The following is a 26,251-nucleotide window of genomic DNA, read 5'->3' as shown; positions in this document are numbered from 1 at the left end:
TCGTTTTTGGGGCGTTTTGGGGGGAATTTGGGTCGGGAATTCCCGCGGGGATCCGGAGGCCGGAGCCCCCCTGGAGCCCCCCTGGAGCCCCCCGAGGGGGGGTGGGGGCAGCTCCCGGGAATTTTGGGATTTGGGAGCGAGGAGAAGGAGCCGAGGAGCCCGGTGGGCACCGGGGGGGCGGAATTTGGGGGGATTTGGGGGAATTTGGGGGATTTTTGGGGAATTTGGGGGATTTTTGGGGAATTTGGGGGGGTCCTGAGGGGATTTCGGGGGCAATTTCGGGGGGAATTTGGGGGATTTGGGGGGCAATTGGGGGGTCCTGAGGGGATTTGAGGCGGTGTTGGGGAAATTTTGGGGCATTTTGGGGGGTTTTGGGGAATTTGGGGGGAATTTGGGGGATTTTGGGGGAATTTTGGGGGGTCCTGAGGGGATTTCGGGGGCAATTTCGGGGGGAATTTGGGGGATTTGGGGGGGAATTGGGGGGTCCTGAGGGGATTTGAGGAGGTGTTGGGGAAATTTTGGGGCATTTTGGGGGGTTTTGGGGAATTTGGGGGGAATTTGGGGGATTTTGGGGGAATTTTGGGGGGTCCTGAGGGGATTTCGGGGGCAATTTCGGGGGGAATTTGGGGGATTTGGGGGGGAATTGGGGGGTCCTGAGGGGATTTGAGGAGGTGTTGGGGAAATTTTGGGGCATTTGGGGGGAATTTGGGGAATTTGGGGGGAATTTGGGGGGATTTGGGGGGAATTTGGGGGATATTTGGGGAATTCGGGGGGGTCCTGAGGGGATTTCGGGGGCAATTTCGGGGGGAATTTGGGGGATTTGGGGGGGAATTGGGGGGTCCTGAGGGGATTTGAGGAGGTGTTGGGGAAATTTTGGGGCATTTTGGGGGGTTTTGGGGAATTTGGGGGGGTCCTGATGGGATTTTTGGGGAATTTGGGGGATTTGGGGGGGAATTGGGGGGTCCTGAGGGGATTTGAGGAGGTGTTGGGGAAAATTTGGGGGAATTTAGGGGGGTTTGGGGAATTTTGGGGAATTTGGGGGGGTTTGGGGGAATTTGGGGGAATTTGGGGGATTTTTGGGGAATTTGGGGGGGTCCTGAGGGGATTTCGGGGGAAATTTTGAGGGGGATTTGGGGGAATATTGGGGATTTTGGGGGGGTCCTGGGGGGATCTCAGGGGGTTTTGGGGAATTTTGGGGGGTCCTGAGGGGATTTCAGGGGGGGTTGGGGGGGATTTGGGGGATTTTAGGGGGGTTTGGGGAATTTGGGGAGAATTTTGGGGATTTTGGGGGGGTCCTGAGAGGATTTCAGGAGGATTTTAGGAAATTTGGGGGAATTTGGGGAATTTGGGGGGTTTGGGGAATTTGGGGGGTCCTGATGGGATTTCGGCGGGAATTTTGGGGGCAATCTGGGGAATTTTGGGGGGATTTGGGTCAGATTTTGGGGGGGGGAGAAAAGGATGTGCCCTAATGAATATTCATCTCTATGCAAATGAGAGGGGCGTGCTCACAACGCGACCCCGCCCCCTCCGCAGCTGTCGGGGGGGAGGGGGAGGGAATTCCAGCAAAGGATTCTGGGAGCAGCTGCTGGAGTGGGGGGTGGGGCTGGGGTGGGGGGGTTTCCCAGCGCTCCCAGTTCATTCCCAGTTCCCTCCCAGTGCTCCCAGTGACCCCCCTGGCCGTGGCCATGGGGGCGCTGCCGCTGCCCCTCCCCCTCCTGCTGCTGGCCGGGGTGGCCGAGGGGACCCCGCGGGCGACAGAGGAGGGGACGCTGCTGGACCTGGGTGAGCGCTCCTGGCCCCAGGTGGCCCCAGGTAGCCCCAGGTAGCCCCAGGTGGCCCCAGGTGGCCCCAGGTAGCCCCAGGCGGCCCCAGGTGGCCCCAGGTGGCCCCAGGTGGCCCCAATGCCCCCTCGCCGTCCCCAGGCCGCTGTCGCTTCGCGCTGGGAATGGAGGACGGGACCATCCCCGACTTTCGCCTCTCGGCCTCCAGCGCTTGGTCCGACTCCACCGCTGCTCGCCACGGCCGGTAGGGACCAGTATAAACCAGTACAGACCAGTACGGAGCGGTATGGGCCAGTATAGAGCGGTATAAACCAGTACAGACCAGTATGGAGCGGTATGGGCCAGTATACAGTGGTATAAACCAGTACAGACCGGTACGGAGCGGTATGGGCCAGTATAGAGCGGTATAAACCAGTACAGGCCAGTACGGAGCGGTATGGGCCAGTATAGAGCGGTATAAACCAGTACAGACCAGTACGGACCAGTATAAACCAGTACAGACCAGTACGGAGCGGTATGGGCCAGTATAGAGCGGTATAAACCAGTACAGACCAGTATGGAGCGGTATGGGCCAGTATAGAGCAGTATAAACCAGTACAGACCAGTAAGGAGCGGTATGGGCCAGTATAGAGCAGTATAAACCAGTATAAACCAGTACGGAGTGGTATGGGCCAGTATAGAGCAGTATAAACCAGTATAAACCAGTATGGAGCGGTATGGGCCAGTATAGAGCAGTATGGAGCACTAAAAACCAGTATAGAGCAGTATAAGCCAGTATAAACCAGTACAGACCACTATGGAGTGGTGTAAACCAGTATAGAGCAGTATAGAGCAGTATGGGCCAGTATACAGTGGTATAAACCAGTACAGACCAGTACAGAGTGGTATAAACCAGTACAGACCAGTATGGAGCAGTATGGGCCAGTATAGAGTGGTATAAACCAGTACAGACCAGTATGGAGCAATATAAGCCAGTACAGACCAGTATGGAGCAGTATGGGCCAGTATAGAGCGGTATAAACCAGTACAGACCAGTACAGAGCGGTATGGGCCAGTATACAGCGGTATAAACCAGTACAGACCAGTATGGAGCAGTATGGGCCAGTATAGAGCGGTATAAACCAGTACAGACCAGTATGGAGCGGTATGGGCCAGTATAGAGCGGTATAAACCAGTATAGACCAGTACGGACTGGTATAAACCAGTACAGACCAATACAGAGCGGTATAAACCAGTACAGACCAGTATAGAGCGGTATAAACCAGTACAGACCAGTACGGAGCGGTATAAACCAGTACAGACCAGTATGGAGCAGTACGGGCCAGTATACAGTGGTATAAACCAGTACAGACCAGTACAGAGCACTATAAGCCAGTATAAACCAGTATGGAGCAGTATAAACCAGTATGGACCAGTATAGAGCAGTACACACCAGTACAGACCAGTACACACCAATACACACCAGTACACACCAATACAAAACCTGTACACACCAGTACACACCAGTATAAACCAGTACACACCACTACAGACCAGTACACACCAGTACACACCACTACAGACCAGTGCAGACCAGTACAGACCAGTATAAACCAGTACACACCACTACAGACCAGTATAAACCACTACACACCAGTATAAACCAGTACACACCAGTCCTCCCCTTCAGGGTCCCTCCCGGTGTCCCCAAGGTGTCCCCAGCCCAGAGCCACCTCTGCCAGCTGGGGCTGAGGAGTCCCAGTATGGCCCAGTATGGCCCAGTATGGCCCAGGGCTCTTCAGGTTCCCCTGGCTGTCCCTGGGTGTCCCCTGATCCCCTGGGTGTCCCCAAATGTCCCCTGGGTGTCCCTGGGTGTCCCTGGGTGTCCCCGGGTGTCCCCTGGGTGTCGCTGGGTGTCCCCTGGGTGTCCCTGAGTGTCCCCTGGGTGTCCCCCGGGTGTCCCCTGGATGTCCCCTGGATGTCCCCTGGCTGTCCCTGGGTGTCCTTTGGGTGTCCCCGAGTGTCCCCAAATGTCCCCTGGGTGTCCCCTGGGTGTCCCCAAATGTCCCCTGGGTGTCCCTGGGTGTCCTTTGGGTGTCCCCGAGTGTCCCCTGATCCCCTGGCTGTCCCCAAATGTCCCCTGGGTGTCCCCCGGGTGTCCCTGGGTGTCCCCTGATCCCCTGGGTGTCCCCTCATCCCCTGGGTGTCCCCTGGGTGTCCCCTCATCCCCTGGGTGCCCCCACATCCCTGAGTGTCCCCAAATGTCCCCTGGGTGTCCCCTGGATGTCCCCTGGGTGTCCCCTGGGTGTCCCCAAATGTCCCCTGGGTGTCCCCTGGGTGTCCCCAAGTGTCCCCTGATCCCCTGGATGTCCCCTGGATGTCCCCTGGGTGTCCCCTCATCTCCTGGGTGCCCCCACATCCCTGAGTGTCCCCAAATGTCCCTGGGTGTCCCCTGGGTGTCCCCGAGTGTCCCCTGGGTGTCCCCTGGGTGTCCCCTGGGTGTCCTTTGGGTGTCCCCGAGTGTCCCCAAATGTCCCCTGGGTGTCCATGGGTGTCCCTGGGTGTCCCCTGGATGTCCCCTGGGTGTTCCTGGGTGTCCTTTGGGTGTCCCCGAGTGTCCCCAAATGTCCCCTGGGTGTCCCCGGGTGTCCCCTGGGTGTCCCCTGGGTGTTCCTGGGTGTCCCCTGGGTGTCCCCAAATGTCCCCTGGGTGTCCCCTGGGTGTCCCCTGGATGTCCCTGGGTGTCCCTGGGTGTCCTTTGGGTGTCCCCGAGTGTCCCCTGATCCCCTGGCTGTCCCCAAATGTCCCCTGGGTGTCCCCGGGTGTCCCTGGGTGTCCCTGGGTGTCCCTGGGTGTCCCCTGATCCCCTGGGTGTCCCCTCATCCCCTGGGTGTCCCCTGGGTGTCCCCTGGATGTCCCTGGGTGTCCCTGGGTGTCCTTTGGGTGTCCCCGAGTGTCCCCTGATCCCCTGGCTGTCCCCAAATGTCCCCTGGGTGTCCCCGGGTGTCCCTGGGTGTCCCTGGGTGTCCCTGGGTGTCCCCTGATCCCCTGGGTGTCCCCTCATCCCCTGGGTGTCCCCTGGGTGTCCCCTCATCCCCTGGGTGCCCCCACATCCCTGAGTGTCCCCAAATGTCCCCTGGGTGTCCCCTGGATGTCCCCGAGTGTCCCCTGGGTGTCCCCAAATGTCCCCTGGGTGTCCCTGGGTGTCCCCGGGTGTCCCCTGATCCCCTGGGTGTCCCCAAATGTCCCCTGGGTGTCCCCTGGATGTCCCCTGGGTGTCCCCTGGGTGTTCCTGGGTGTCCCCTGGGTGTCCCCAAATGTCCCCTGGGTGTTCCTGGGTGTCCTTTGGGTGTCCCCGAGTGTCCCCAAATGTCCCCTGGGTGTCCCCAAATGTCCCCTGGGTGTCCCTGGGTGTCCCCTGGGTGTCCCCTGGGTGTCCCTGGGTGTCCCCTGGCTGTCCCCAAATGTCCCCTGGGTGTCCCCTGGATGTCCCCGAGTGTCCCCTGGGTGTCCCCAAATGTCCCCTGGGTGTCCCTGGGTGTCCCCGGGTGTCCCCTGATCCCCTGGGTGTCCCCAAATGTCCCCTGGGTGTCCCCTGGATGTCCCCTGGGTGTCCCCTGGGTGTTCCTGGGTGTCCCCTGGGTGTCCCCAAATGTCCCCTGGGTGTTCCTGGGTGTCCTTTGGGTGTCCCCGAGTGTCCCCAAATGTCCCCTGGGTGTCCCCAAATGTCCCCTGGGTGTCCCTGGGTGTCCCCTGGGTGTCCCCTGGGTGTCCCTGGGTGTCCCCTGGCTGTCCCCAAATGTCCCCTGGGTGTCCCCTGGGTGTCCCTGGGTGTCCCCTGGGTGTCCCCTCATCCCCTGGGTGCCCCCACATCCCTGAGTGTCCCCAAATGTCCCCTGGGTGTCCCCTGGATGTCCCCTGGGTGTCCCCTGGGTGTCCCCTGGGTGTCCCTGGGTGTCCCCTGATCCCCTGGGTGTCCCCTGGGTGTCCCCTGGGTGTCCCCGAGTGTCCCCTGATCCCCAAGTGTCCCCAAATGTCCCCTGGGTGTCCCCGAGTGTCCCCTGGGTGTCCTCGAGTGTCCCCTGATCCCCTGGGTGTCCCCAAATGTCCCCTGGGTGTCCCCCGGGTGTCCCTGGGTGTCCCCTGATCCCCTGGGTGTCCCCTGATCCCCTGGGTGTCCCCAAATGTCCCCTGGGTGTCCCCTGGGTGTCCCCTGGATGTCCCCTGGGTGTCCCCTGGCTGTCCCTGGGTGTCCTTTGGGTGTCTCCGAGTGTCCCCAAATGTCCCCTGGGTGTCCCCAAGTGTCCCCTGATCCCCTGGATGTCCCCTGGGTGTCCCCCGGGTGTCCCCTGGGTGTCCCCTGGGTGTCCTTTGGGTGTCCCCGAGTGTCCCCAAATGTCCCCTGGGTGTCCCCTGGATGTCCCCTGGATGTCCCCTCATCCCCTGAATGTCCCCAAATGTCCCCCAAGCACCCCCAAGCACCCCCAAGCACCCCCAAGCACCACCGACCACCAGAAAGAAATCGAAGCCACATCCCCGGACCCCCGAGCCCACCCGGCCGTGTGTCCGTTCCCCCCCCCTCCCCCCCAAGGCTGGGCCGCAGCGACGGCGACGGCGCCTGGTGTCCGGCGGGGCCGGTGTTCCCGGCCGAGGAGGAGTTCCTCGAGGTGGACCTGGGCCGGCTGCACGTGGTGACGCTGGTGGGCACCCAGGGCCGCCACGCCGGGGGACACGGCCGCGAGTTCGCCCACCAGTACCGCCTGCGCTACAGCCGCGACCGGCGCCGCTGGCTGCGCTGGAGGGACCGCTGGGGAGCCGAGGTGGCCGGGCCGGGGACGTCGCGGGGATTTGGGGGTGTTGAGGGGGGTTTGGGGACCTTGAGGGTGTTGGGGATGCTGAGGGGGGTTGGGGATGTTGAGAGGGGTTGGGGGTGTTGGGGACACTGAGGGGATTTGGGGGTGTTGAGGGGGGTTTGGGGACGTTGGGAGGGTTTGGGGATGTTGAGGGGATTTTGGGGACGTTGGGAGGGTTTGGGGACGTTGAGGGGATTTGGGGGATGTTGAGAGGGGTTGGGGGTGTTTGGGGGGTTTGGGGACGTTGAGGGGGTTGGGGGTGTTTGGGGGGGTTGAGGGGGTTTGGGGGGATGTTGAGGGGGTTGGGGATGTTGGGGACACTGAGGGGATTTGGGGACGTTGGGGACGTTGAGGGGATTTGGGGACGTTGGGAGGGTTTGGGGATGTTGAGGGGATTTGGGGGATGTTGAGAGGGGTTGGGGGTGTTTGGGGGGTTTGGGGACGTTGAGGGGACTGGGGGTGTTGGGGACACTGAGGGGATTTGGGGACGTTGGGAGGGTTTGGGGACGTCGCGGGGATTTGGGGGACGTTGAAGGGGTTGGGGGTGTTGAGGGGGTTTGGGGATGTTGAGGGGATTTGGGGACGTTGAGGGGGGTTGGGGATGTTGAGGGGGTTGGGGGTGTTGGAGATGCTGAGGGGTTTGGGGACATTGAGGGGATTGGGGGACGTTGAGGGGGATTGGGGGTGTTGGGGACGTTGAGGGGGTTTGGGGACGTTGGGAGGGGTTGGGGGTGTTGGGAACATTGGGAACGTTGGAGGGATTTGGGGACATTGGGGGCATTGAGGGGACGTTGAGGGGATTTGGGGACGTTGAGGAGATTTGGGGACTTTGGGGACGTTGAGGGGGTTTGGGGACGTCGCGGGGATTCGGGGGATGTTGAGGGGGTTGGGGGTGTTGGGGATGTTGAGGGGATTTGGGGTGTTGGGGACACTGAGGGGATTTGGGGACGTTGGGGACGTTGAGGGGATTTGGGGACGTTGGGAGGGTTTGGGGACGTTGAGGGGATTTGGGGGATGTTGAGGGGTTGGAGACGTTGGGGACATTGAGGGGATGTTGAGGGGATTTGGGGACATTGAGGGGGTTGGGGGTGTTGGGGACGTTGAGGGGATTTGGGGGATGTTGAGGGGTTTGGGGGTGTTGGAGGGGTTGGGGATGTTGGGGGTGTTGGGGACACTGGGGACATTGAGGGGACGTCGCAGGGATTTGGGGGATGTTGAGGGGGTTTGGGGGATGTTGAGGGGATTGGGGGTGTTGGGGATGCTGAGGGGGTTTGGGGATGTTGAGGGGGTTGGGGGCGTTGGGGATGGGATGGTTTGGAGACATTGAGGGGGGTGTTGGGGACGTCGCTGGGATTTGGGGGATGTTGAGGGGATTTGGGGACATTGGGAGGGTTTGGGGACGTTGAGGGGATTTGGGGGATGTTGAGAGGGGTTGGGGGTGTTTGGGGGGTTTGGGGACGTTGAGGGGGGTTGGGGGTGTTGGGGATGCTGAGGGGGTTTGGGGATGTTGAGAGGGGTTGGGGGTGTTAGGAACACTGAGGGGATTTGGGGACGTTGGGGACGTTGAGGGGATTTGGGGACGTTGGGAGGGTTTGGGGACGTTGAGGGGGTTGGGGGATGTTGAGGGGGTTGGGGGTGTTGGGGATGTTGAGGGGTTTGGGGACTTTGAGGGGGTTGGAGACGTTGGGGACATTGAGGGGACGTCACGGGGATTTGGGGATTGTTGATAGGGGTTGGGGGTGTTCGGGGGGATGTTGAGGGGATTTGGGGACGTTGAGGGGGTTGGGGGTGTTGGGGATGCTGAGGGGGTCTGGGGACTTTGAGGGGGTTGGAGATGTTGGGGACATTGAGGGGACGTTGAGGGGATTTGGGGACATTGAGGGGGCTTGGGGGATGTTGGGGGGGTTGGGGACATTGAGGGGGATGGGATGGTTTGGAGACATTGAGGGGGTTTGGGGATGTTGAGAGGGGTTGGGGGTGTTGGGGACACTGAGGGGATTTGGGGACTTTGGGAGGGTTTGGGGATGTTGAGGGGGTTTGGGGACGTTGAGGGGGTTGGAGACGTGGGGGACATTGAGGGGATGTTGAGGGGATTTGGGGACGTTGAGGGGATTTGGGGGATGCTGAGGGGGTTTGGGGATGTTGAGGGGGTTGGGGACGTAGAGGGGGGTTGGGGACGTTGAGGGCGTTTGGGGATGTTGAGGGGATTTGGGGATATTGAGGGGGGTTGGGGGTGTTGGGGATGCTGAGGGGGTTTGGGGACATTGAGGGGGGTTGGGGATGTTGAGGGAATTGGGGGCGTTGGGGGGATTTGGGACGTTGGGGGACTGGGGACATTGGGGACATTGAGGGGACATTGAGGGGATTTGGGGTCATGGAGGGGATTTGGGGACGTTGGGGACATTGAGGGGACATTGAAGGGACATTGAGGGGATTTGGGGACATTGAGGGGACATTGAGGGGATCTGGGGACATTGAGGGGACATTGAGGGGACATTGAGGGGATTTGGGGTCATTGGGGGGACATTGAGGGGATCTGGGGTCGTTGGGGGCGTTGAGGGGATGTTGAGGGGATTTGGGGGCGTTGGAGCGGTGGTGAGATCCGGGACCTCGGGGACATCGGGGCCGATGAGGTGATGGGGGACCTTGGGGACATCCTGGGAACATCCTGGGGACCTCAGGGACCTCGGGGTCTTGAGGTGACCTTTGGGGGGCACTGGGGTCTTGAGATGGTTGGGGACGTCTTGGGGACGTTGGGGTGCTGAGGTGACCGAGGACCTCGGGGACGCCGCGGGGAGCTCGGGCTGTGACGAGGATTCCTGGGTGCCACCTCCGCAGGTGATCGGTGGCAACGAGGACCCCGAGGGGGTGGTGCTGAAGGACCTGGCCCCGCCCCCGGTGGCCCGGGCGCTCCGGGTGTACCCCCGGGCCCCGCGGGCCATGAGCGTCTGCCTGCGCCTCGAGCTCTACGGCTGCCCCTGGGAGGGTGAGTGGCACCTCCCTGGCACCCCTGGGTCACCCCCGGGTCACCCCCGAAATCGCCTCTGTCCCAAACCGTCACCCTCCGGTGCCACCGCGCTGTGGATGCCATTGGTGGCCCCAATGGGGGTGGTGGTGGCCCACGGCCACGTCCTTCACTCAACCGTTGGCGGTGGCCTGACGGCACCGGGGTTGGGGGTCTTGTGGCTGTGGGGTCACCGGTTGGGTCATGGGGTCATTCATTGAGTGTTGGGGTCACTGGTTGGGTCATGGGGTCAATGGTTGGGTGTTGGGGTCAATGGTTGGGTGTTGGGGTCAACGGTTGGGTCATGGGGTCACTGGTTGGGTCATGGGGTCAATGGTTGGGTGTTGGGGTCAATGGTTGGGTCATGGGGTCAATGGTTGGGTGTTGGGGTCAATGGTTGGGTGTTGGGGTCAATGGTTGGGTCATGGGGTCAATGGTTGGGTGTTGGTGTCACTGGTTGGGTGTTGGGGTCAGTGGTTGGGTGTTGGGGTCAATGGTTGGGTCATGGGGTCAATGGTTGGGTGTTGGTGTCACTGGTTGGGTGTTGGGGTCAGTGGTTGGGTCGTGGGGTCAACGGTTGGGTTGTGGGGTCACTGGTTGGGTCGTGGGTTCAACGGTTGGGTGTTGGGGTCATTGGTTGGGTTGTGGGGTCAATGGTTGGGTCGTGGGGTCAACGGTTGGGTCGTGGGGTCATTCATTGGGTGTTGGGGTCAGTGGTCAGGTCATGGGGTCAACGGTTGGGTTGTGGGGTCAACGCTTGGGACTTGGGGTCACTGGTTGGGTCATGGGGTCACTGGTTGGGTGTTGGGGTCACTGGTTGGGTCATGGGGTCAACGGTTGGGTTTTGGGGTCACTGGTTGGGTGTTGGGGTCAGGGGTTGGGTCGTGGGGTCAGGGGTTGGGTCATGGGGTCACTGGTTGGGTCATGGGGTCACTGGTTGGGTGTTGGGGTCACTGGTTGGGTGTTGGGGTCAGGGGTTGGGTGTTGGGGTCACTGGTTGGGTGTTGGGGTCACTGGTTGGGTCATGGGGTCACTGGTTGGGTGTTGGGGTCACTGGTTGGGTGTTGGGGTCAGGGGTTGGGTGTTGGGGTCACTGGTTGGGTCATGGGGTCACTGGTTGGGTGTTGGGGTCAACGGTTGGGTCGTGGGGTCAGGGGTTGGGTGTTGGGGTCGCTGGTTGGGTGTTGGGGTCAATGGTTGGGTGTTGAGGTCAACAGTTGGGTCATGGGGTCAACGGTTGGGTGTTGGGGTATCCCCAAAGGGGTGGTGGCCCCCATGGCCACATCCCTTCCCCCAGCAACGCCGGTGGTGGCCCCACGGTGGCCCCTCGGTGACGCGTCCCCGTCCCCAGCCGGGCTCTTGTCCTACACGGCCCCGCGGGGACACATCATGGCCCTGGACCCCGTCCCCATCGTCCTCAACGACTCCACCTACGACGGGTTCAGCGCTGGCCCGTGAGTAGCCGACGGTGTCCCCAAGTGTCCCCAAGTGTCCCCAAGGGCCACCTGCCCCAGCTGTCCCCAAGAATTCCCAAATTTCCTGGCACCAAACCCCCGCCAAATGTCCCCAAACCATCCCCGAGTGGCTCCAAACTGTCCCATGAGCTTCCCAGATGTCCCCAGTGGTCCTCAAACTGTCCCGGAGTGTCCCCAGCCAGCCTTGGCCGGCCCCAGGTGTCCCCAAACTGTCCCAGGTTGTCCCATAAGGGGTTCCCAGGTGGGTGGGATGGGACGATCCTGACACCCAGGATGTTGGGGTCAATGGTTGGGTGTCGGGGTCATTCGTTGGGTGTTGGGGTCATTCATTGGGTGTTGGGGTCAACGGTTGGGTCATGGGGTCATTGGTTGGGTGTTGGGGTCAATGGTTGGGTCATGAGGTCACTGATTGGGTGTTGGGGTCACTGATTGGGTGTTGGGGTCAACGGTTGGGTGTTGGGGTCCCTGGTTGGGTGTTGGGGTCCCTGGTTGGGTGTTGGGGTCATTCATTGGGTGTTGGGGTCACTGGTTGGGTCATGGGGTCACTGGTTGGGTCATGGGGTCAATGATTGGGTGTTGGGGTCATTGGTTGGGTGTTGGGGTCATTCATTGGGTGTTGGGGTCAGTGATTGGGTGTTGGGGTCACTGGTTGGGTCATAGGGTCACTGATTGGGTGTTGGGGTCATTGGTTGGGTCATGAGGTCACTGATTGGGTGATGGGGTCAACAGTTGGGTGTTGGGGACATTTATTGGGTTTTGGGGTCAACGGTTGGGTCATGGGGTCATTTGTTGGGTGTTGGGATCAGTGGTTGGGTGTTGGGGTCAACAGTTGGGTGTTGGGGTCACTGATTGGGTTTTGGGGTCATTCATTGGGTGTTGGGGTCACTGGTTGGGTGTTGGGGTCATTCATTGGGTGTTGGGGTCACTGATTGGGTTTTGGGGTCATTCATTGGGTGTTGGGGTCACTGGTTGGGTGTTGGGGTCACTGATTGGGTTTTGGGGTCATTCATTGGGTGTTGGGGTCACTGATTGGGTTTTGGGGTCATTCATTGGGTGTTGGGGTCACTGGTTGGGTGTTGGGGTCATTCATTGGGTGTTGGGGTCATCCATTGGGTGTTGGGGTCAACGGTTGGGTTTTGGGGTCATTCATTGGGTGTTGGGGTCACTGGTTGGGTGTTGGAGTCATTCATTGGGTGTTGGGGTCATTCATTGGGTGTTGGGGTCAACGGTTGGGTTTTGGGGTCATTCATTGGGTGCTGGGGTCATTGGTTGGGTGTTGGGGTCCCAGGTTGGGTGTTGGGGTCCCAGGTTGGGTGTTGGGGTCCCTGGTTGGGTGTTGTGGTCATTCATTGGGTGTTGGGGTCATTGGTTGGGTGTTGGGGTCATTGGTTGGGTGTTGGGGTCCCTGGTTGGGTGTTGGGCTCTCATTGGGGTCTCCAGGTGGGTGGGGTGGGACCATCCTGGTGTGTCCCACCCCCTACCCAGGCTGCACTTCGGGGGGCTGGGCCAGCTCTCCGACGGGGTCCTGGGCCTCGACGACTTCATGAGGACCCGCGAGCGCCACCTGTGGCCGGGCTACGACTACGTGGGGTGGCCCCGGCCCCCCGGGCCCCGGCCCCACGTGGAGCTGGAGTTCGAGTTCCAGGAGCTCCGGGCCTTCCACGCCATGCAGGTGCCCCATGGAATGCTGGGAGGCCGTGGAATTGTGGGATGGATGGGATGCGTTGGCCACGGATGGACGGAGGAGTGGCCACCACTTCAACCTCAACCTGGGCGCTGGGGGTGTCCCTCTGGAGACCCTTTGGATTGGTCACCCCGCCCCAGGGCATCATGGGACGCGTTGTCACCCCCTCCCTTCCCCCCCCCAGGTCCACTGCAACAACCTCCACACGCGCGGGGTCGGAATTTTCCGGGCGGTCGAGTGTCGCTTCAAGAGGAGCTTGGCCACGGCCTGGGAGCCCACGGCGGCCACCCACAGCCTGGCCGGGGCCATCAAGGACCCCAGCGCCCGCTCGGTCACCGTCCCCTTGGGCGGGCGCCACGCCCGCTTCATCCAGTGCCGGTTCTTCTTCGGCGCCGAGTGGATGCTCTTCAGCGAGGTCTCCTTTGCCTCAGGTTGGGTGTTGGGGTCATTGGTTGGGTGTTGGGGTCAATGGTTGGGTCATGGGGCCATTGGTCGGCTCGTGGGGTTATTCATTGGGTTGTGGGGTCATTGGTTAGGTCTTGGGGTCAATGGTTGGGTCATGGGGTCATTGGTTGGGTCATGGGGTCATTGGTTGGGTCTTGGGGTCATTCATTGGGTGTTGGGGTCACTGGTTGGGTCATGGGGTCATTGGTCGGCTCGTGGGGTTATTCATTGGGTTGTGGGGTCATTGGTTGGGTCTTGGGGTCATTGGTTGGGTGTTGGGGTCAACGGTTGGGTGTTGGGGTCACTGGTTGGGTGCCGGGGTCACTGGTTGGGTGTCGTGGTCACTGGTTGGGTGCTGGGGTCACTGGTTGGGTGCCGGGGTCACTGGTTGGGTGCTGTGGTCACGGTTGGGTGCCGTGGTCACTGGTTGGGTGCTGGGGTCACTGGTTGGGTGTCGTGGTCACTGGTTGGGTGCCGTGGTCACTGGTTGGGTGTCGTGGTCACTGGTTGGGTGCTGGGGTCACTGGTTGGGCATCGTGGTCACTGGTTGGGTGTTGGGGTCATTCATTGGGTGTTGGGGTCACCGGTTGGGTGCCGTGGTCACCGGTTGGGTGCCGTGGTCACTGGTCGGGTGTTGGGGTCACTGGTTGGGTGCCGGGGTCACTGGTTGGGTGCCGTGGTCACTGGTTGGGTGCCGTGGTCACTGGTTGGGTGCCGTGGTCACTGGTTGGGTGCTGTGGTCACTGGTTGGGTGTTGTGGTCACTGGTTGGGTGCTGTGGTCACTGGTTGGGTGCCGGGGTCACTGGTTGGGTGCCGTGGTCACTGGTTGGGTGCCGGGGTCACTGGTTGGGTCATGGGGTCACTGGTTGGGTGCTGTGGTCACTGGTTGGGTGCTGTGGTCACTGGTTGGGTGTTGGGGTCACTGGTTGGGTGCCGTGGCCACTGGTTGGGTGCTGTGGTCACTGGTTGGGTGCCGTGGTCACTGGTTGGGTGTTGGGGTCACTGGTTGGGTGCCGGGGTCACTGGTTGGGTGCCGGGGTCACTGGTTGGGTGCTGGGGTCACTGGTTGGGTGCCGGGGTCACTGGTTGGGTGCCGGGGTCACTGGTTGGGTGCTGGGGTCACCGGTTGGGTGCCGTGGCCACTGGTTGGGTGCCGGGGTCACCGGTTGGGTGCTGTGGTCACTGGTGGGGTGCCGTGGTCACCGGTTGGGTGTTGGGGTCACTGGTTGGGTGCCGTGGTCACTGGTTGGGTGTTGGGGTCACTGGTTGGGTGCCGGGGTCACTGGTTGGGTGCTGGGGTCACTGGTTGGGTGCCGTGGCCACTGGTTGGGTGCTGTGGTCACTGGTTGGGTGCCGTGGTCACTGGTTGGGTGTCGGGGTCATTGGTTGGGTGCCGTGGTCACTGGTCGGGTGTTGTGGTCACTGGTTGGGTGCCGTGGTCACCGGTTGGGTGCCGTGGTCACCGGTTGGGTGCCGTGGCCACTGGTTGGGTGCCGGGGTCACCGGTTGGGTGCCGTGGCCACTGGTTGGGTGCTGGGGTCACTGGTTGGGTGCCGGGCTCGCCGGCTCTTGACCACATCCTCGCTCGGGTGCCGTCCCCGGCCGTTGCCGACGTCACCGGGCGCCGTCCCCGTCCCCAGACGTGGTGGGCGACCCCGCGGGTGCCAGCGGGTGGCCCCCGACCCCCGGCCCCTCGGGAGCCATCTTGGAAACCGCCCACGCCGGGGGCGGAGCCACCAACGCCACCCCCCCAGGTAGGCGGGGCTTAACCCGGGGCGGGGGCTTCTCCAAGCCGGGCCTGGCCGTGACGCCCCCTCCCCCCCCCACACACCCCTCCTCCTGTCCCTCCCAGTAGCCCCCGGCGAGCCCGAACTGGTGCCGCCGGTGGCCAAAGGCGAGGCGGGGCAGTCGCCGGCCCTGCTGGGCTGCCTGGGCGCCATCATCGTCCTGCTGCTGGCCCTCGTCGTCCTCACCCTGCGGCGCCGGCTCTGCGCGGGGGCGCCGGGCAAGGTCGCTGGGGGGCCACTGGGAGGGACTGGGAGGGACTGGGAGGGACTGGGAGGGACTGGGAGGGTGCTGGGGGTGAACTGGGAGGTACTGGGAGGGTGCTGGGGGTGACTGGCAGGGACTGGGAGGGACTGGGAGGGTTCTGGGGGTGACTGGGAGGGACTGGGAGGGACTGGGAGGGTGCTGGGGGTGAACTGGGAGGGACTGGGAGGGTGCTGGGGGTGACTGGGAGGGACTGGGAGGGTGCTCGGGGACACTGGGAGGGACTGGGAGGGTGCTGGGGGTGACTGGGAGGGACTGGGAGGGTGCTGGGGGACACTGGGAGGGACTGGGAGGGTGCTGGGGGTGAACTGAGAGGGACTGGGAGGGTGCTGGGGGTGACTGGGAGGGACTGGGAGGGTGCTCGGGGTGACTGGGAGGGACTGGGAGGGACTGGGAGGGTGCTGGGAGGGACTGGGAGGGACTGGGAGGGTGCTGGGGGTGACTGGGAGGGACTGGGAGGGTGCTCAGGGACACTGGGAGGGACTGCGAGGGTGCTGGGGGTGACTGGGAGGGACTGGGAGGGTGCTGGGGGTGAACTGAGAGGGACTGGGAGGGACTGGGAGGGTTCTGGGGGTGACTGGGAGGGACTGGGAGGGTGCTCGGGGACACTGGGAGGGACTGGGAGGGTGCTGGGGGTGAACTGAGAGGGACTGGGGGTGACTGGGAGGGACTGGGAGGGACTGGGAGGGTGCTGGGGGTGAACTGGGAGGGACTGGGAGGGTGCTGGGGGTGACTGGGAGGGACTGGGAGGGTGCTGGGGGTGAACTGGGAGGGACTGGGAGGGTGCTGGGGGTGACTGGGAGGGACTGGGAGGGACTGGGAGGGTGCTGGGGGTGAACTGGGAGGGACTGGGAGGGACTGGGAGGGTTCTGGGGGTGACTGGGAGGGACTGGGAGGGTGCTGGGGGTGACTGGGAGGGACTGGGAGGGACTGGGAGGGTTCTGGGGGTGAACTGGGAGGGACTGGGAGGGTGCTGGGGGTGACTGGGAGGGACTGGGAGGGTGCTGGGGGTGAACTGGGAGGGACTGGGAGGGTGCTGGGGGTGACTGGGAGGGACTGGGAGGGTGCTGGGGGTGAACTGGGAGGGACTGGGAGGGTGCTGGGGGTGACTGGGAGGGACTGGGAGGGACTGGGAGGGTGCTGGGGGTGAACTGGGAGGGACTGGGAGGGACTGGGAGGGTTCTGGGGGTGACTGGGAGGGACTGGGAGGGTGCTGGGGGTGACTGGGAGGGACTGGGAGGGACTGGGAGGGTTCTGGGGGTGACTGGGAGGGACTGGGAGGGTGCTGGGGGTGAACTGGGAGGGACTGGGAGGGTGCTGGGGGTGACTGGGAGGGACTGGGAGGGTGCTCGGGGACACTGGGAGGGACTGGGAGGGTGCTGGGGGTGACTGGGAGGGACTGGGAGGGTGCTGGGGGACACTGGGAGGGACTGGGAGGGTGCTAGGGGTGAACTGAGAGGGACTGGGAGGGTGCTGGGGGTGACTGGGAGGGACTGGGAGGGTGCTCGGGGTGACTGGGAGGGACTGGGAGGGACTGGGAGGGTGCTGGGTGTGAACTGGGAGGGACTGGGAGGGTGCTGGGGGTGACTGGGAGGGACTGGGAGGGTGCTCAGGGACACTGGGAGGGACTGCGAGGGTGCTGGGGGTGACTGGGAGGGACTGGGAGGGTGCTGGGGGTGAACTGAGAGGGACTGGGCGTGACTGGGAGGGACTGGGAGGGACTGGGAGGGTGCTGGGGGTGAACTGGGAGGGACTGGGAGGGTGCTGGGGGTGACTGGGAGGGACTGGGAGGGTGCTGGGGGTGAACTGAGAGGGACTGGGAGGGTGCTGGGGGTGACTGGGAGGGACTGGGAGGGACTGGGAGGGTGCTGGGGGTGAACTGGGAGGGACTGGGAGGGACTGGGAGGGTTCTGGGGGTGACTGGGAGGGACTGGGAGGGTGCTCGGGGACACTGGGAGGGACTGGGAGGGTGCTGGGGGTGACTGGGAGGGACTGGGAGGGACTGGGAGGGTGCTGGGGGTGAACTGGGAGGGACTGGGAGGGACTGGGAGGGTTCTGGGGGTGACTGGGAGGGACTGGGAGGGTGCTCGGGGACACTGGGAGGGACTGGGAGGGTGCTGGGGGTGACTGGGAGGGACTGGGAGGGACTGGGAGGGTGCTGGGGGTGACTGGGAGGGACTGGGAGGGACTGGGAGGGTTCTGGGGGTGACTGGGAGGGACTGGGAGGGTGCTCGGGGACACTGGGAGGGACTGGGAGGGTGCTGGGGGTGACTGGGAGGGACTGGGAGGGTGCTGGGGGTGACTGGGAGGGACTGGGAGGGACTGGGAGGGTGCTGGGGGTGAACTGAGAGGGACTGGGAGGGACTGGGAGGGACTGGGAGGGTGCTGGGGGTGAACTGGGAGGGACTGGGAGGGACTGGGAGGGTTCTGGGGGTGAACTGGGAGGGACTGGGAGGGGACTGGGGTTGACTGGGAGGGACTGGGAGGGTGCTGGGGGTGACTGGGAGGGACTGGGAGGGACTGGGAGGGTGCTGGGGGTGACTGGGAGGGACTGGGAGGGACTGGGAGGGTGCTGGGGGTGAACTGGGAGGGACTGGGAGGGTGCTGGGGGTGACTGGGAGGGACTGGGAGGGACTGGGAGGGTGCTCGGGGACACTGGGAGGGACTGGGAGGGTGCTGGGGGTGAACTGGGAGGGACTGGGAGGGACTGGGAGGGTGCTGGGGGTGAACTGAGAGGGACTGGGAGGGTGCTGGGGGTGACTGGGAGGGACTGGGAGGGTTCTGGGGGACACTGGGAGGGACTGGGAGGGTGCTGGGGGTGAACTGAGAGGGACTGGGAGGGTGCTGGGGGTGACTGGGAGGGACTGGGAGGGTGCTCGGGGTGACTGGGAGGGACTGGGAGGGACTGGGAGGGTGCTGGGGGTGAACTGGGAGGGACTGGGAGGGTTCTGGGGGTGAACTGAGAGGGACTGGGAGGGACTGGGAGGGTGCTGGGGGTGAACTGAGAGGGACTGGGAGGGTGCTGGGGGTGACTGGGAGGGACTGGGAGGGTGCTCGGGGTGACTGGGAGGGACTGGGAGGGACTGGGAGGGTGCTCGGGGACACTGGGAGGGACTGGGAGGGTGCTGGGAGGGACTGGGAGGGTGCTGGGGGTGAACTGGGAGGGACTGGGAGGGACTGGGGGTGACTGGGAGGGACTGGGAGGGTGCTGGGGGTGACTGGGAGGGACTGGGAGGGACTGGGAGGGTTCTGGGGGTGACTGGGAGGGACTGGGAGGGACTGGGAGGGTGCTGGGGGACACTGGGAGGGACTGGGAGGGACTGGGAGGGTGCTGGGGGTGACTGGGAGGGACTGGGAGGGACTGGGATCTACTGGGATGGATTGGGAGGGGATTGGGGGAGACTGGGATGGACTGGGAAGGACTGGGAGGGGACTGGGAGGGGACTGGGAGGGATTGGGGGAGACTGGGAGGGACTGGGATGGACTGGGAGGGGGTTGGGAGGGACTGGGAGGGGATTGGGATGGACTGGAATGGACTGGGAGGGACTGGGAGAGGGTTCTAATTGGTCTGAACCCATTCTAACTGCTCCAAACCGCTTCTAACCGGTTCTAACCGGTCCGAACCCGTTCTAACTGCTCTGAACCGGTTCTAACTGGTTCTAATTGGTCCGAACCCACTCCAACTGCTCCGAACCGCTTCTAACTGGTCCGAACCCGTTCTAACTGCTCGGAACCGGTTCTAATTGGTCCAAACTGGTTCTAACTGGTTCTAATTGGTCCGAACCCATTCTAACTGCTCCGAACCGCTTCTAACCGGTCCGAACCCGTTCTAACTGCTCGGAACCGGTTCTAATTGGTCCGAACTGGTTCTAACTGGTTCTAATTGGTCCAAACCCACTCCAACTGCTCCGAACCGCTTCTATCCGGTCCAAACCCATTCTAACCAGTTCTAACCGGTCCGAACTGGTTCTAACTGCTCGGAACCGGTTCTAATTGGTCCGAACTGGTTCAAACTGGTTCTAATTGGGCCGAACCCGTTCTAACTGCTCTGAACCGGTTCTAACTGGTTCTAATTGGTCCAAACCCATTCTAACTGCTCTGAACCACTTCCAACCGGTCCGAACCCGTTCTGACTGGTTCTAACTGGTCCGAACCCGTTCTAACTGCTCCAAACTGGTTCTAACTGGTTCTAATTGGTCCGAACCCATTCTAACTGCTCCGAACCACTTCCAACCGGTCCGAACCCGTTCTGCCCGGTTCTAACCGGTCCGAACCCATTCTAACTGCTCCAAACTGGTTCTAATTGGTCCGAACTGGTTCTAACTGGTTCTAATTGGTCCGAACCCATTCCAACTGCTCGGAACCGGTTCTAATTGGTCCGAACTGGTTCTAACTGGTTCTAATTGGTCCGAACCCATTCCAACTGCTCCAAACCGCTTCTAACCGGTCCAAACCCATTCTAACCAGTTCTAACCGGTCCGAACTGGTTCTAACTGCTCGGAACCGGTTCTAATTGGTCCGAACTGGTTCAAACTGGTTCTAATTGGGCCGAACCCGTTCTAACTGCTCTGAACCGGTTCTAACTGGTTCTAATTGGTCCGAACCCATTCCAACTGCTCCAAACCACTTCCAACCGGTCCGAACCCGTTCTGCCCGGTTCTAACCGGTCCAAATCCATTCTAACTGCTCTGAACCGCTTCTAACCGGTCCGAACTGGTTCAAACTGGTTCTAATTGGTCCGAACCCATTCCAACTGCTCCGAACCGCTTCTAACTGGTCCGAACCCGTTCTAACTGCTCCAAACTGGTTCTAATTGGTCCAAACTGGTTCTAACTGGTTCTAATTGGTCCGAACCCATTCTAACTGCTCCGAACCGCTTCTAACTGGTCCGAACCCGTTCTAACTGCTTGGAACCGGTTCTAATTGGTCCGAACTGGTTCTAACTGGTTCTAATTGGTCCGAACCCATTCCAACTGCTCCAAACCGCTTCTATCCGGTCCAAACCCATTCTAACCAGTTCTAACCGGTCCGAACCGGTTCTAATTGGTCCGAACTGGTTCAAACTGGTTCTAATTGGGCCGAACCCGTTCTAACTGCTCTGAACCGGTTCTAACTGGTTCTAATTGGTCCAAACCCATTCTAACTGCTCCGAACCACTTCCAACCGGTCCGAACCCGTTCTGCCCGGTTCTAACCGGTCCGAACCCATTCTAACTGCTCCAAACTGGTTCTAATTGGTCCAAACTGGTTCTAACTGGTTCTAATTGGTCCGAACCCATTCCAACTGCTCGGAACCGGTTCTAATTGGTCCGAACCCGTTCTAACTGGTTCTAATTGGTCCAAACCCACTCCAACTGCTCCGAACCGCTTCTATCCGGTCCAAACCCATTCTAACTGGTTCTAACCGGTCCGAACCCGTTCTAACTGCTCCAAACTGGTTCTAACTGGTTCTAATTGGTCCGAACCCATTCCAACTGCTCCGAACCGCTTCCAACCGGTCCGAACCCCTTCTGCCCGGTTCTAACCGGTCCGAACTGGTTTCCCCCGGCAGTCTCAGCGCCGCGCCGCCGAGGCCGCCCTGCGGGTGCAGCTCTCGGTGCCGGGCGACGCCGTGGTCATCAACAACGCCACGGGGGGCGGGGGAGGGGCGCGGGGGCTGCCCCGCTACGAGCGGATCCCCCCCGGCCCCGGCCCCGGCCCCGGCCCCGGCCCCGGCCCCGGCGAGTACCAGGAACCCACCCGGGCACGGCCCCGACCCCCCCCGCAGCCCCCCGGGGCCGGTGAGAGGGGAGGGGGATGGGGGGCTGGGGGAGGGGTGGGAACACGGGACCCCCTCCCCAAAATTTCCCCCCCCGTTTGGGGTTTTTTTCTTTTTCTTTGCGTTTTTCCCTCATTTTTTCGCGTTTTTTTCCCTCCCTGGTTTGGGTCGTTTTTTTCTCCCCAGGAAAAAACGAAACGGCGGGAAAAAGAAAAGGGAAAAAATTGGTGGGAATTGGGGGGAAAGTGAGAAAATTGAGGCGGGAAAAAGTGGGAGAATAAGGTGGGGAAAGGAGGAAAAAAGGGGGAAGAAATTGGGAGAAATAACGAAAAAAATTGGGAAAAATTGGGGGAGTTGAGGATGAAAAAATGGGGGGAAATAAGGTGGGCAAATGATGAAAAAAACCTGGAAAAAACCGGGAAAAACAACAAAAAAATTGGGAAAAATTGGGGGAATTGAGGATGAAAAAAGGCGGGAAAATTAGGTGGGGAAATGATGGAAAATGTTGGAAGAAATTGGGAAAAACAACAAAAAAATTGGCAAAAATTGGGGGAATTGAGGATGAAAAAATGCGGGAAAATAAGGTGGGAAAACAAGGAAAAAAAACTGGAAAAAACCGGGAAAAACAACAAAAAAATTGGCAAAAATTGGGGGAATTGAGGATGAAAAATGGCGGGAAAATAAGGTGGGAAAACAAGGAAAAAAATTGGAAGAAATTGGGGAAAAATTGAGGAAATTAAGGCAGAAAAATAGCAGGAAAAGCCGGTGGGAAAACGATGAAAAAGGTTGGAAGAAATTGGGAAAAACAACGGAAAAAATTGGGGAAAATTGGGGAAATTGAGGATGAAAAAATGCAGGAAAATTAGGTGGGGAAACAACAAAAAATTGGAAGAAATTGGAAAAAACAACGAAAAAAATTGGCAAAAATTGGGGAAAAAATCGAGAAGATTCAGGCAAATCTTCCCCATTTTTTCCCTGGATTTTTCCATGTTTTCCCCCCACGTTTTTCCTCCTTCTTTTCCCAAAGAAAACGATGAAAAACGGGAAAAAAAAGCACAAAACCGCCGGAAAATCCCCGATTTTTTTTTTCCCCCCCCTTTTTATTTTGGTCCGGAACCTCCCCAAAAACTCCATCCCGGAGTGAGGAAAAGGCTCAAAATCCCCCCAAAAATCCCTGGGGAATGGGGCTGGGAGGGGGGAATCGCTCCAGGGATGGAGGGAGGGAACGCCCCCCCCCCATGACCACGCCCCTCTTTGGCCACGCCCACTCCGACCACGCCCCCCCCCCCTCCAGCCAATCCGGCCTATCGGCTGCTCCTGGCCACCTACGCCCGACCAATGGGAGGCCTCGCCCGGGCCCCGCCCGACGGCGCCAAGCCAATCAACACGGACGGTAAGGGCGGGGCCAGCGGGAGAGGGCCACGCCCACTTTAGCCCCGCCCACCTCCGCCTCACCTGTGCCCCTCCCCCTCCCCCCCACAGGTGAACCCGAGATGGGGGCGGGGGCCTACGCCGAGGCTGACGTCACCGGAGGCTCCGCCTACGCCCTGGCTGGCCCCGCCCCCGGCCCCGCCCCCGGCCCCGCCCTCCCGTCCTTCCCCCGGCGCCGCCTCCGCTTCCGGGAGAAGCTGGGGGAGGGGCAGTTCGGAGAGGTAAGCCACGCCCACCTGCAGCGAGCCACGCCCCCCCGGTGGGTGGCCACGCCCCTTCCACGAGGCCACGCCCACGGTGGTTTGGCCCCGCCCCCCAAGGGTTTGGGCCCGCCCCCAAGGGCTTGGCCCCACCCCTTCTTAAGGCCCCACCCCCCGGAATTTGGCCCCGCCCACCTCACCGGGGCCCCGCCCACCCGAGAGTTTGGCCACGCCCACCCGAGGTTTAACCCCTCCCCTCGTGGAGGCCACGCCCCCAGCTGGGTTGGCCCCGCCCCCCTTCCCGAGGCCACGCCCCTTTCTCTTGGCCACGCCCCTCCCCGGGGGTCTGACCACGCCCCCGCCCCCCTCGGCCCCGCCCCCAGGTGCTGCTGTGTGAGGTCATCGCCCCCCACACCCTGGGGCTGGCCCCGCCCCCCGGCTCAGGCCCCGCCCACCCGGCCCCGGGGCGCCCCCTGCTGGTGGCGGTCAAGGTGCTGCGGCCGGACGCCACCAAGAACGCCCGGTATGGACACTGTGGGGGGGGGACTGGGAGGGACTGGGAGAGACTGGGAGGGTCTGGGAGGGAACTGGGAGGGAGCTGGGAGCTACTGGGATGGATGGGGAGGGGATTGGGAGGGGATTGGGGGAGACTGGGATGGGCTGGGAAGGACTGGGAGGGACTGGGAGGGAACTGGGAGGGGACTGGGAGGGGATTGGGAGGGGATTGGGGGAGACTGGGATGGATTGGGATGGATTGGGATGGACTGGGAGGGGACTGGGAGGGACTGGGATGGACTGGGAGGGGATTGGGAGGGACTGGGAGGGGATTGGGATGGACTGGGCAAGACTGGGCAAGACTGGGATGGACTGGGCAAGACTGGGAAGGACTGGGATGGACTAGGATGGATTGGAATGGACTGGGAGGGAATGGGATGGACTGGGATGGATTGGGATGGACTGGGAAGGACTTGGAAGGACTGGGATGGACTGGGAGGCACTGGGAGAGACTGGGAGGGACTGGGAGAGGATTGGGATGGACTGGGATGAACTGGGCGAGACTGGGATGGACAGGGAGGGACTGGCAAGGACTGGGAAGGACTGGGCTGGACTGGGATGGACTGGGAAGGACCGGGAAGGACTGGGCTGGACTGGCAGGAACTGGGCGAGACTGGGATGGACTGGGAGGAACTGGGAAGTACTGGGAAGGACTGGGCTGGACTGGAATGGACTGGGAAGGACTGGGAAGGACTGGGCTGGACTGGGAAGCACTGGAATCGACTGGTATGGACTAGGATGGACCAAGAGGAACTGGGCGAAACTGGGAAGGACCGGTCTGGACTGGGACAGCCTGGCCTGGACTGGCCGAGACTGGGCGGGGGATCCGGCTGTGTGTGGGCGGGGCTTTGAGCCACGCCCTGTATTTTTGGGGGGGGGTGGGGGCGGGGCCCAGGCGGGATTTCCTGCAGGAGGCGCGGACGCTGGGCCGGCTGCGGGACCCCAACATCGTGCGGCTGCTGGGGGTGTGCGGGGGGCCGGGCCCGCCCTGCATCGTCACCGAGTACATGGAGCACGGCGACCTCCACCAGTTCCTGGGCGGGCCCCGAGGCCACGCCCTCAGGTGGGACACGCCCACAGATGGACACGCCCCCCCCTCGAGCCACGCCCCTTCGAGCCACGCCCAGTCCGAGTCGTTTCCCGCCATCAGTATTTTGGGGGTGCTGGCCCTTTAAGAGTGGCCACGCCCACCTGTGTCAAGCCACACCCATTTGAGCCACGCCCATTCAAGCCACGCCCACTCTGAGTCCTTTCCCACCACCAGTATTTCCAGGGTGCTGGCCCTTTAAGAGAAGCCACGCCCACCAGTGTCAAGCCACTCCCATTTGAGCCACGCCCACTCTGAGTCATTTCTCAGCAGTATTTTGGGGGTGCTGGCCCTTTAAGAGCAGCCATGCCCACCTGTGTTAAGCCACACCCATTTGAGCCACGCCCATTCAAGCCACGTCCACTCCCAGTCATTTCCCGCCATCAGTATTTTGGGGGTGCCGGCCCTTTAAGAGCGGCCACGTTCACCTGTGTTTAGCCACGCCCATTTGAGCCACGCCCAGTCTGAGTCATTTCCCACCATCAGTATTTTGGGGGTGCTGGCCCTTTAAGAGCGGCCACGCCCACCTGTGTCAAGCCACACCCATTTGAGCCACGCCCGTTCAAGCCACGTCCACTCCCAGTCATTTCCCACCATCAGTATTTTGGGGGTGCCGGCCCTTTAAGAGCGACCACACCCACCTGTCTTAAGCCACGCCCATTTCAGCCATGCCCATTCAAGCCACGCCCACTCCGAGTCGTTTCTCACCAGTATTTTGGGGGTGCTGGCCCTTTAAGAGCGGCCACGTTCACCTGTGTTAAACCACACCCATTTTGAGCCACGCCTGTTTTAGCCACGCCCACTCCCAGGAGTTTCCCGCCATCAGTATTTGGGGGTGCTGGCCCTTTAAGAGCGGCCATGCCCACCTGTTTTAGCCACGCCCATTTGAGCCACGCCCACTCTGAGTTATTTCCCACCATCAGCATTTCCGGGGTGCTGGCCCTTTAAGAGCGGCCACGCCCCACCTGTGTTAAGCCACGCCCCCATTCTGGACACGCCCCCAAAATGGCCGCGCCCACTTAAGCCACGCCCCCCGTGGATTTATGGCGGGAAAATGGGGAATTTTGGGGAAAAATGGGGATTTTGGGGGGAAAAATGGGGATTTTTGGGGGGGGAAATTGGGGATTTTTTGGGGGAAAATGGGGATTTTTTTCGGGGGAAAATGGGGATTTTGGGGGGAAAATGGGGATTTTGTGGGGGGAAATTGGGATTTTTTTCGGGGGAAAATGGGGATTTTTTCGGGGGAAAATGGGGATTTTTTGGGGGAAAATGGGGATTTTTTGGGGAAAATGGGGATTTTTGGGGGAAAATGGGGAGTTTTTTGGGGGGGCAAATGGGGATTTTTGGGGAAAAATGGGGATTTTGGGGGGGGAAATTGGGGATTTTTTGGGGGAAAATGGGGATTTTTTTCGGGGGAAAATGGGGATTTTTTTGGGGGTAAAAATGGGGATTTTTTTCGGGGGAAAATGGGGATTTTTTTGGGGGGGAAAATGGGGATTTTGGGGGGAAAATGAGGATTTTTTGGGGGGGAAAAATGGGGAATTTTTGGGGTAAAAATGGGGATTTTTTGGGGGTAAAAATGGGGATTTAGGGATAGAAAACCGGGATTTTTTTGGGAAAAAGGAGGATTTAGGGGTAGAAAACTGGGATTTTTTGGGGGGAAAAAGGGAATTTTTTTGGGGAAAAGAGGGATTTGGGGTGCAGAAAATGGGATATTTTTGGGGGAAAAAGAGGATTTTTTCAGGGAAAAAAGAGGATTTGGGTTATAAAACCGGGATTTTTTCGGGAAAAACGAGGATTTAGGTGCAGAAAATGGGATTTTTTTGGGAAAAAGGGGATTTTTTGGGGAAAAAAGGGATTTAGGGGTAGAAAAATGGGATTTTTGGGGGGGAAAAGGGAATTTTTTGGGGAAAAAAGGGATTTAGGGGTAGAAAAATGGGATTTTTTTTGG

At 61.1% G+C, this 26,251-nt stretch overlaps 1 protein-coding gene across 1 annotated transcript in view; it reads left to right on the top strand.

The window, feature by feature from the left end:
• The first annotated feature begins 1,685 nt into the window (after window positions 1–1,685).
• Window positions 1,686–26,251, top strand: part of LOC138101346 (epithelial discoidin domain-containing receptor 1-like) — a 34,106-nt gene continuing 9,540 nt past the window's right edge. Inside the window, exons 1-14 of the mRNA XM_068999142.1 lie at window positions 1,686–1,782; window positions 1,923–2,025; window positions 6,352–6,580; window positions 9,452–9,599; window positions 10,969–11,071; window positions 12,578–12,764; window positions 12,961–13,207; window positions 14,862–14,975; window positions 15,074–15,231; window positions 20,821–21,034; window positions 22,301–22,426; window positions 22,510–22,679; window positions 23,042–23,181; window positions 24,109–24,276. Coding sequence (XP_068855243.1) covers window positions 1,686–1,782; window positions 1,923–2,025; window positions 6,352–6,580; window positions 9,452–9,599; window positions 10,969–11,071; window positions 12,578–12,764; window positions 12,961–13,207; window positions 14,862–14,975; window positions 15,074–15,231; window positions 20,821–21,034; window positions 22,301–22,426; window positions 22,510–22,679; window positions 23,042–23,181; window positions 24,109–24,276 — 2,204 coding nt within the window. The remainder of the gene's footprint in view (window positions 1,783–1,922; window positions 2,026–6,351; window positions 6,581–9,451; window positions 9,600–10,968; window positions 11,072–12,577; window positions 12,765–12,960; window positions 13,208–14,861; window positions 14,976–15,073; window positions 15,232–20,820; window positions 21,035–22,300; window positions 22,427–22,509; window positions 22,680–23,041; window positions 23,182–24,108; window positions 24,277–26,251) is intronic.

This window comes from Aphelocoma coerulescens, unplaced genomic scaffold (assembly GCF_041296385.1).
Source record: "Aphelocoma coerulescens isolate FSJ_1873_10779 unplaced genomic scaffold, UR_Acoe_1.0 HiC_scaffold_244, whole genome shotgun sequence".
Taxonomy (NCBI): Eukaryota; Metazoa; Chordata; class Aves; order Passeriformes; family Corvidae; genus Aphelocoma; species Aphelocoma coerulescens.
This window is presented reverse-complemented; position numbering and strand designations above follow the sequence as displayed.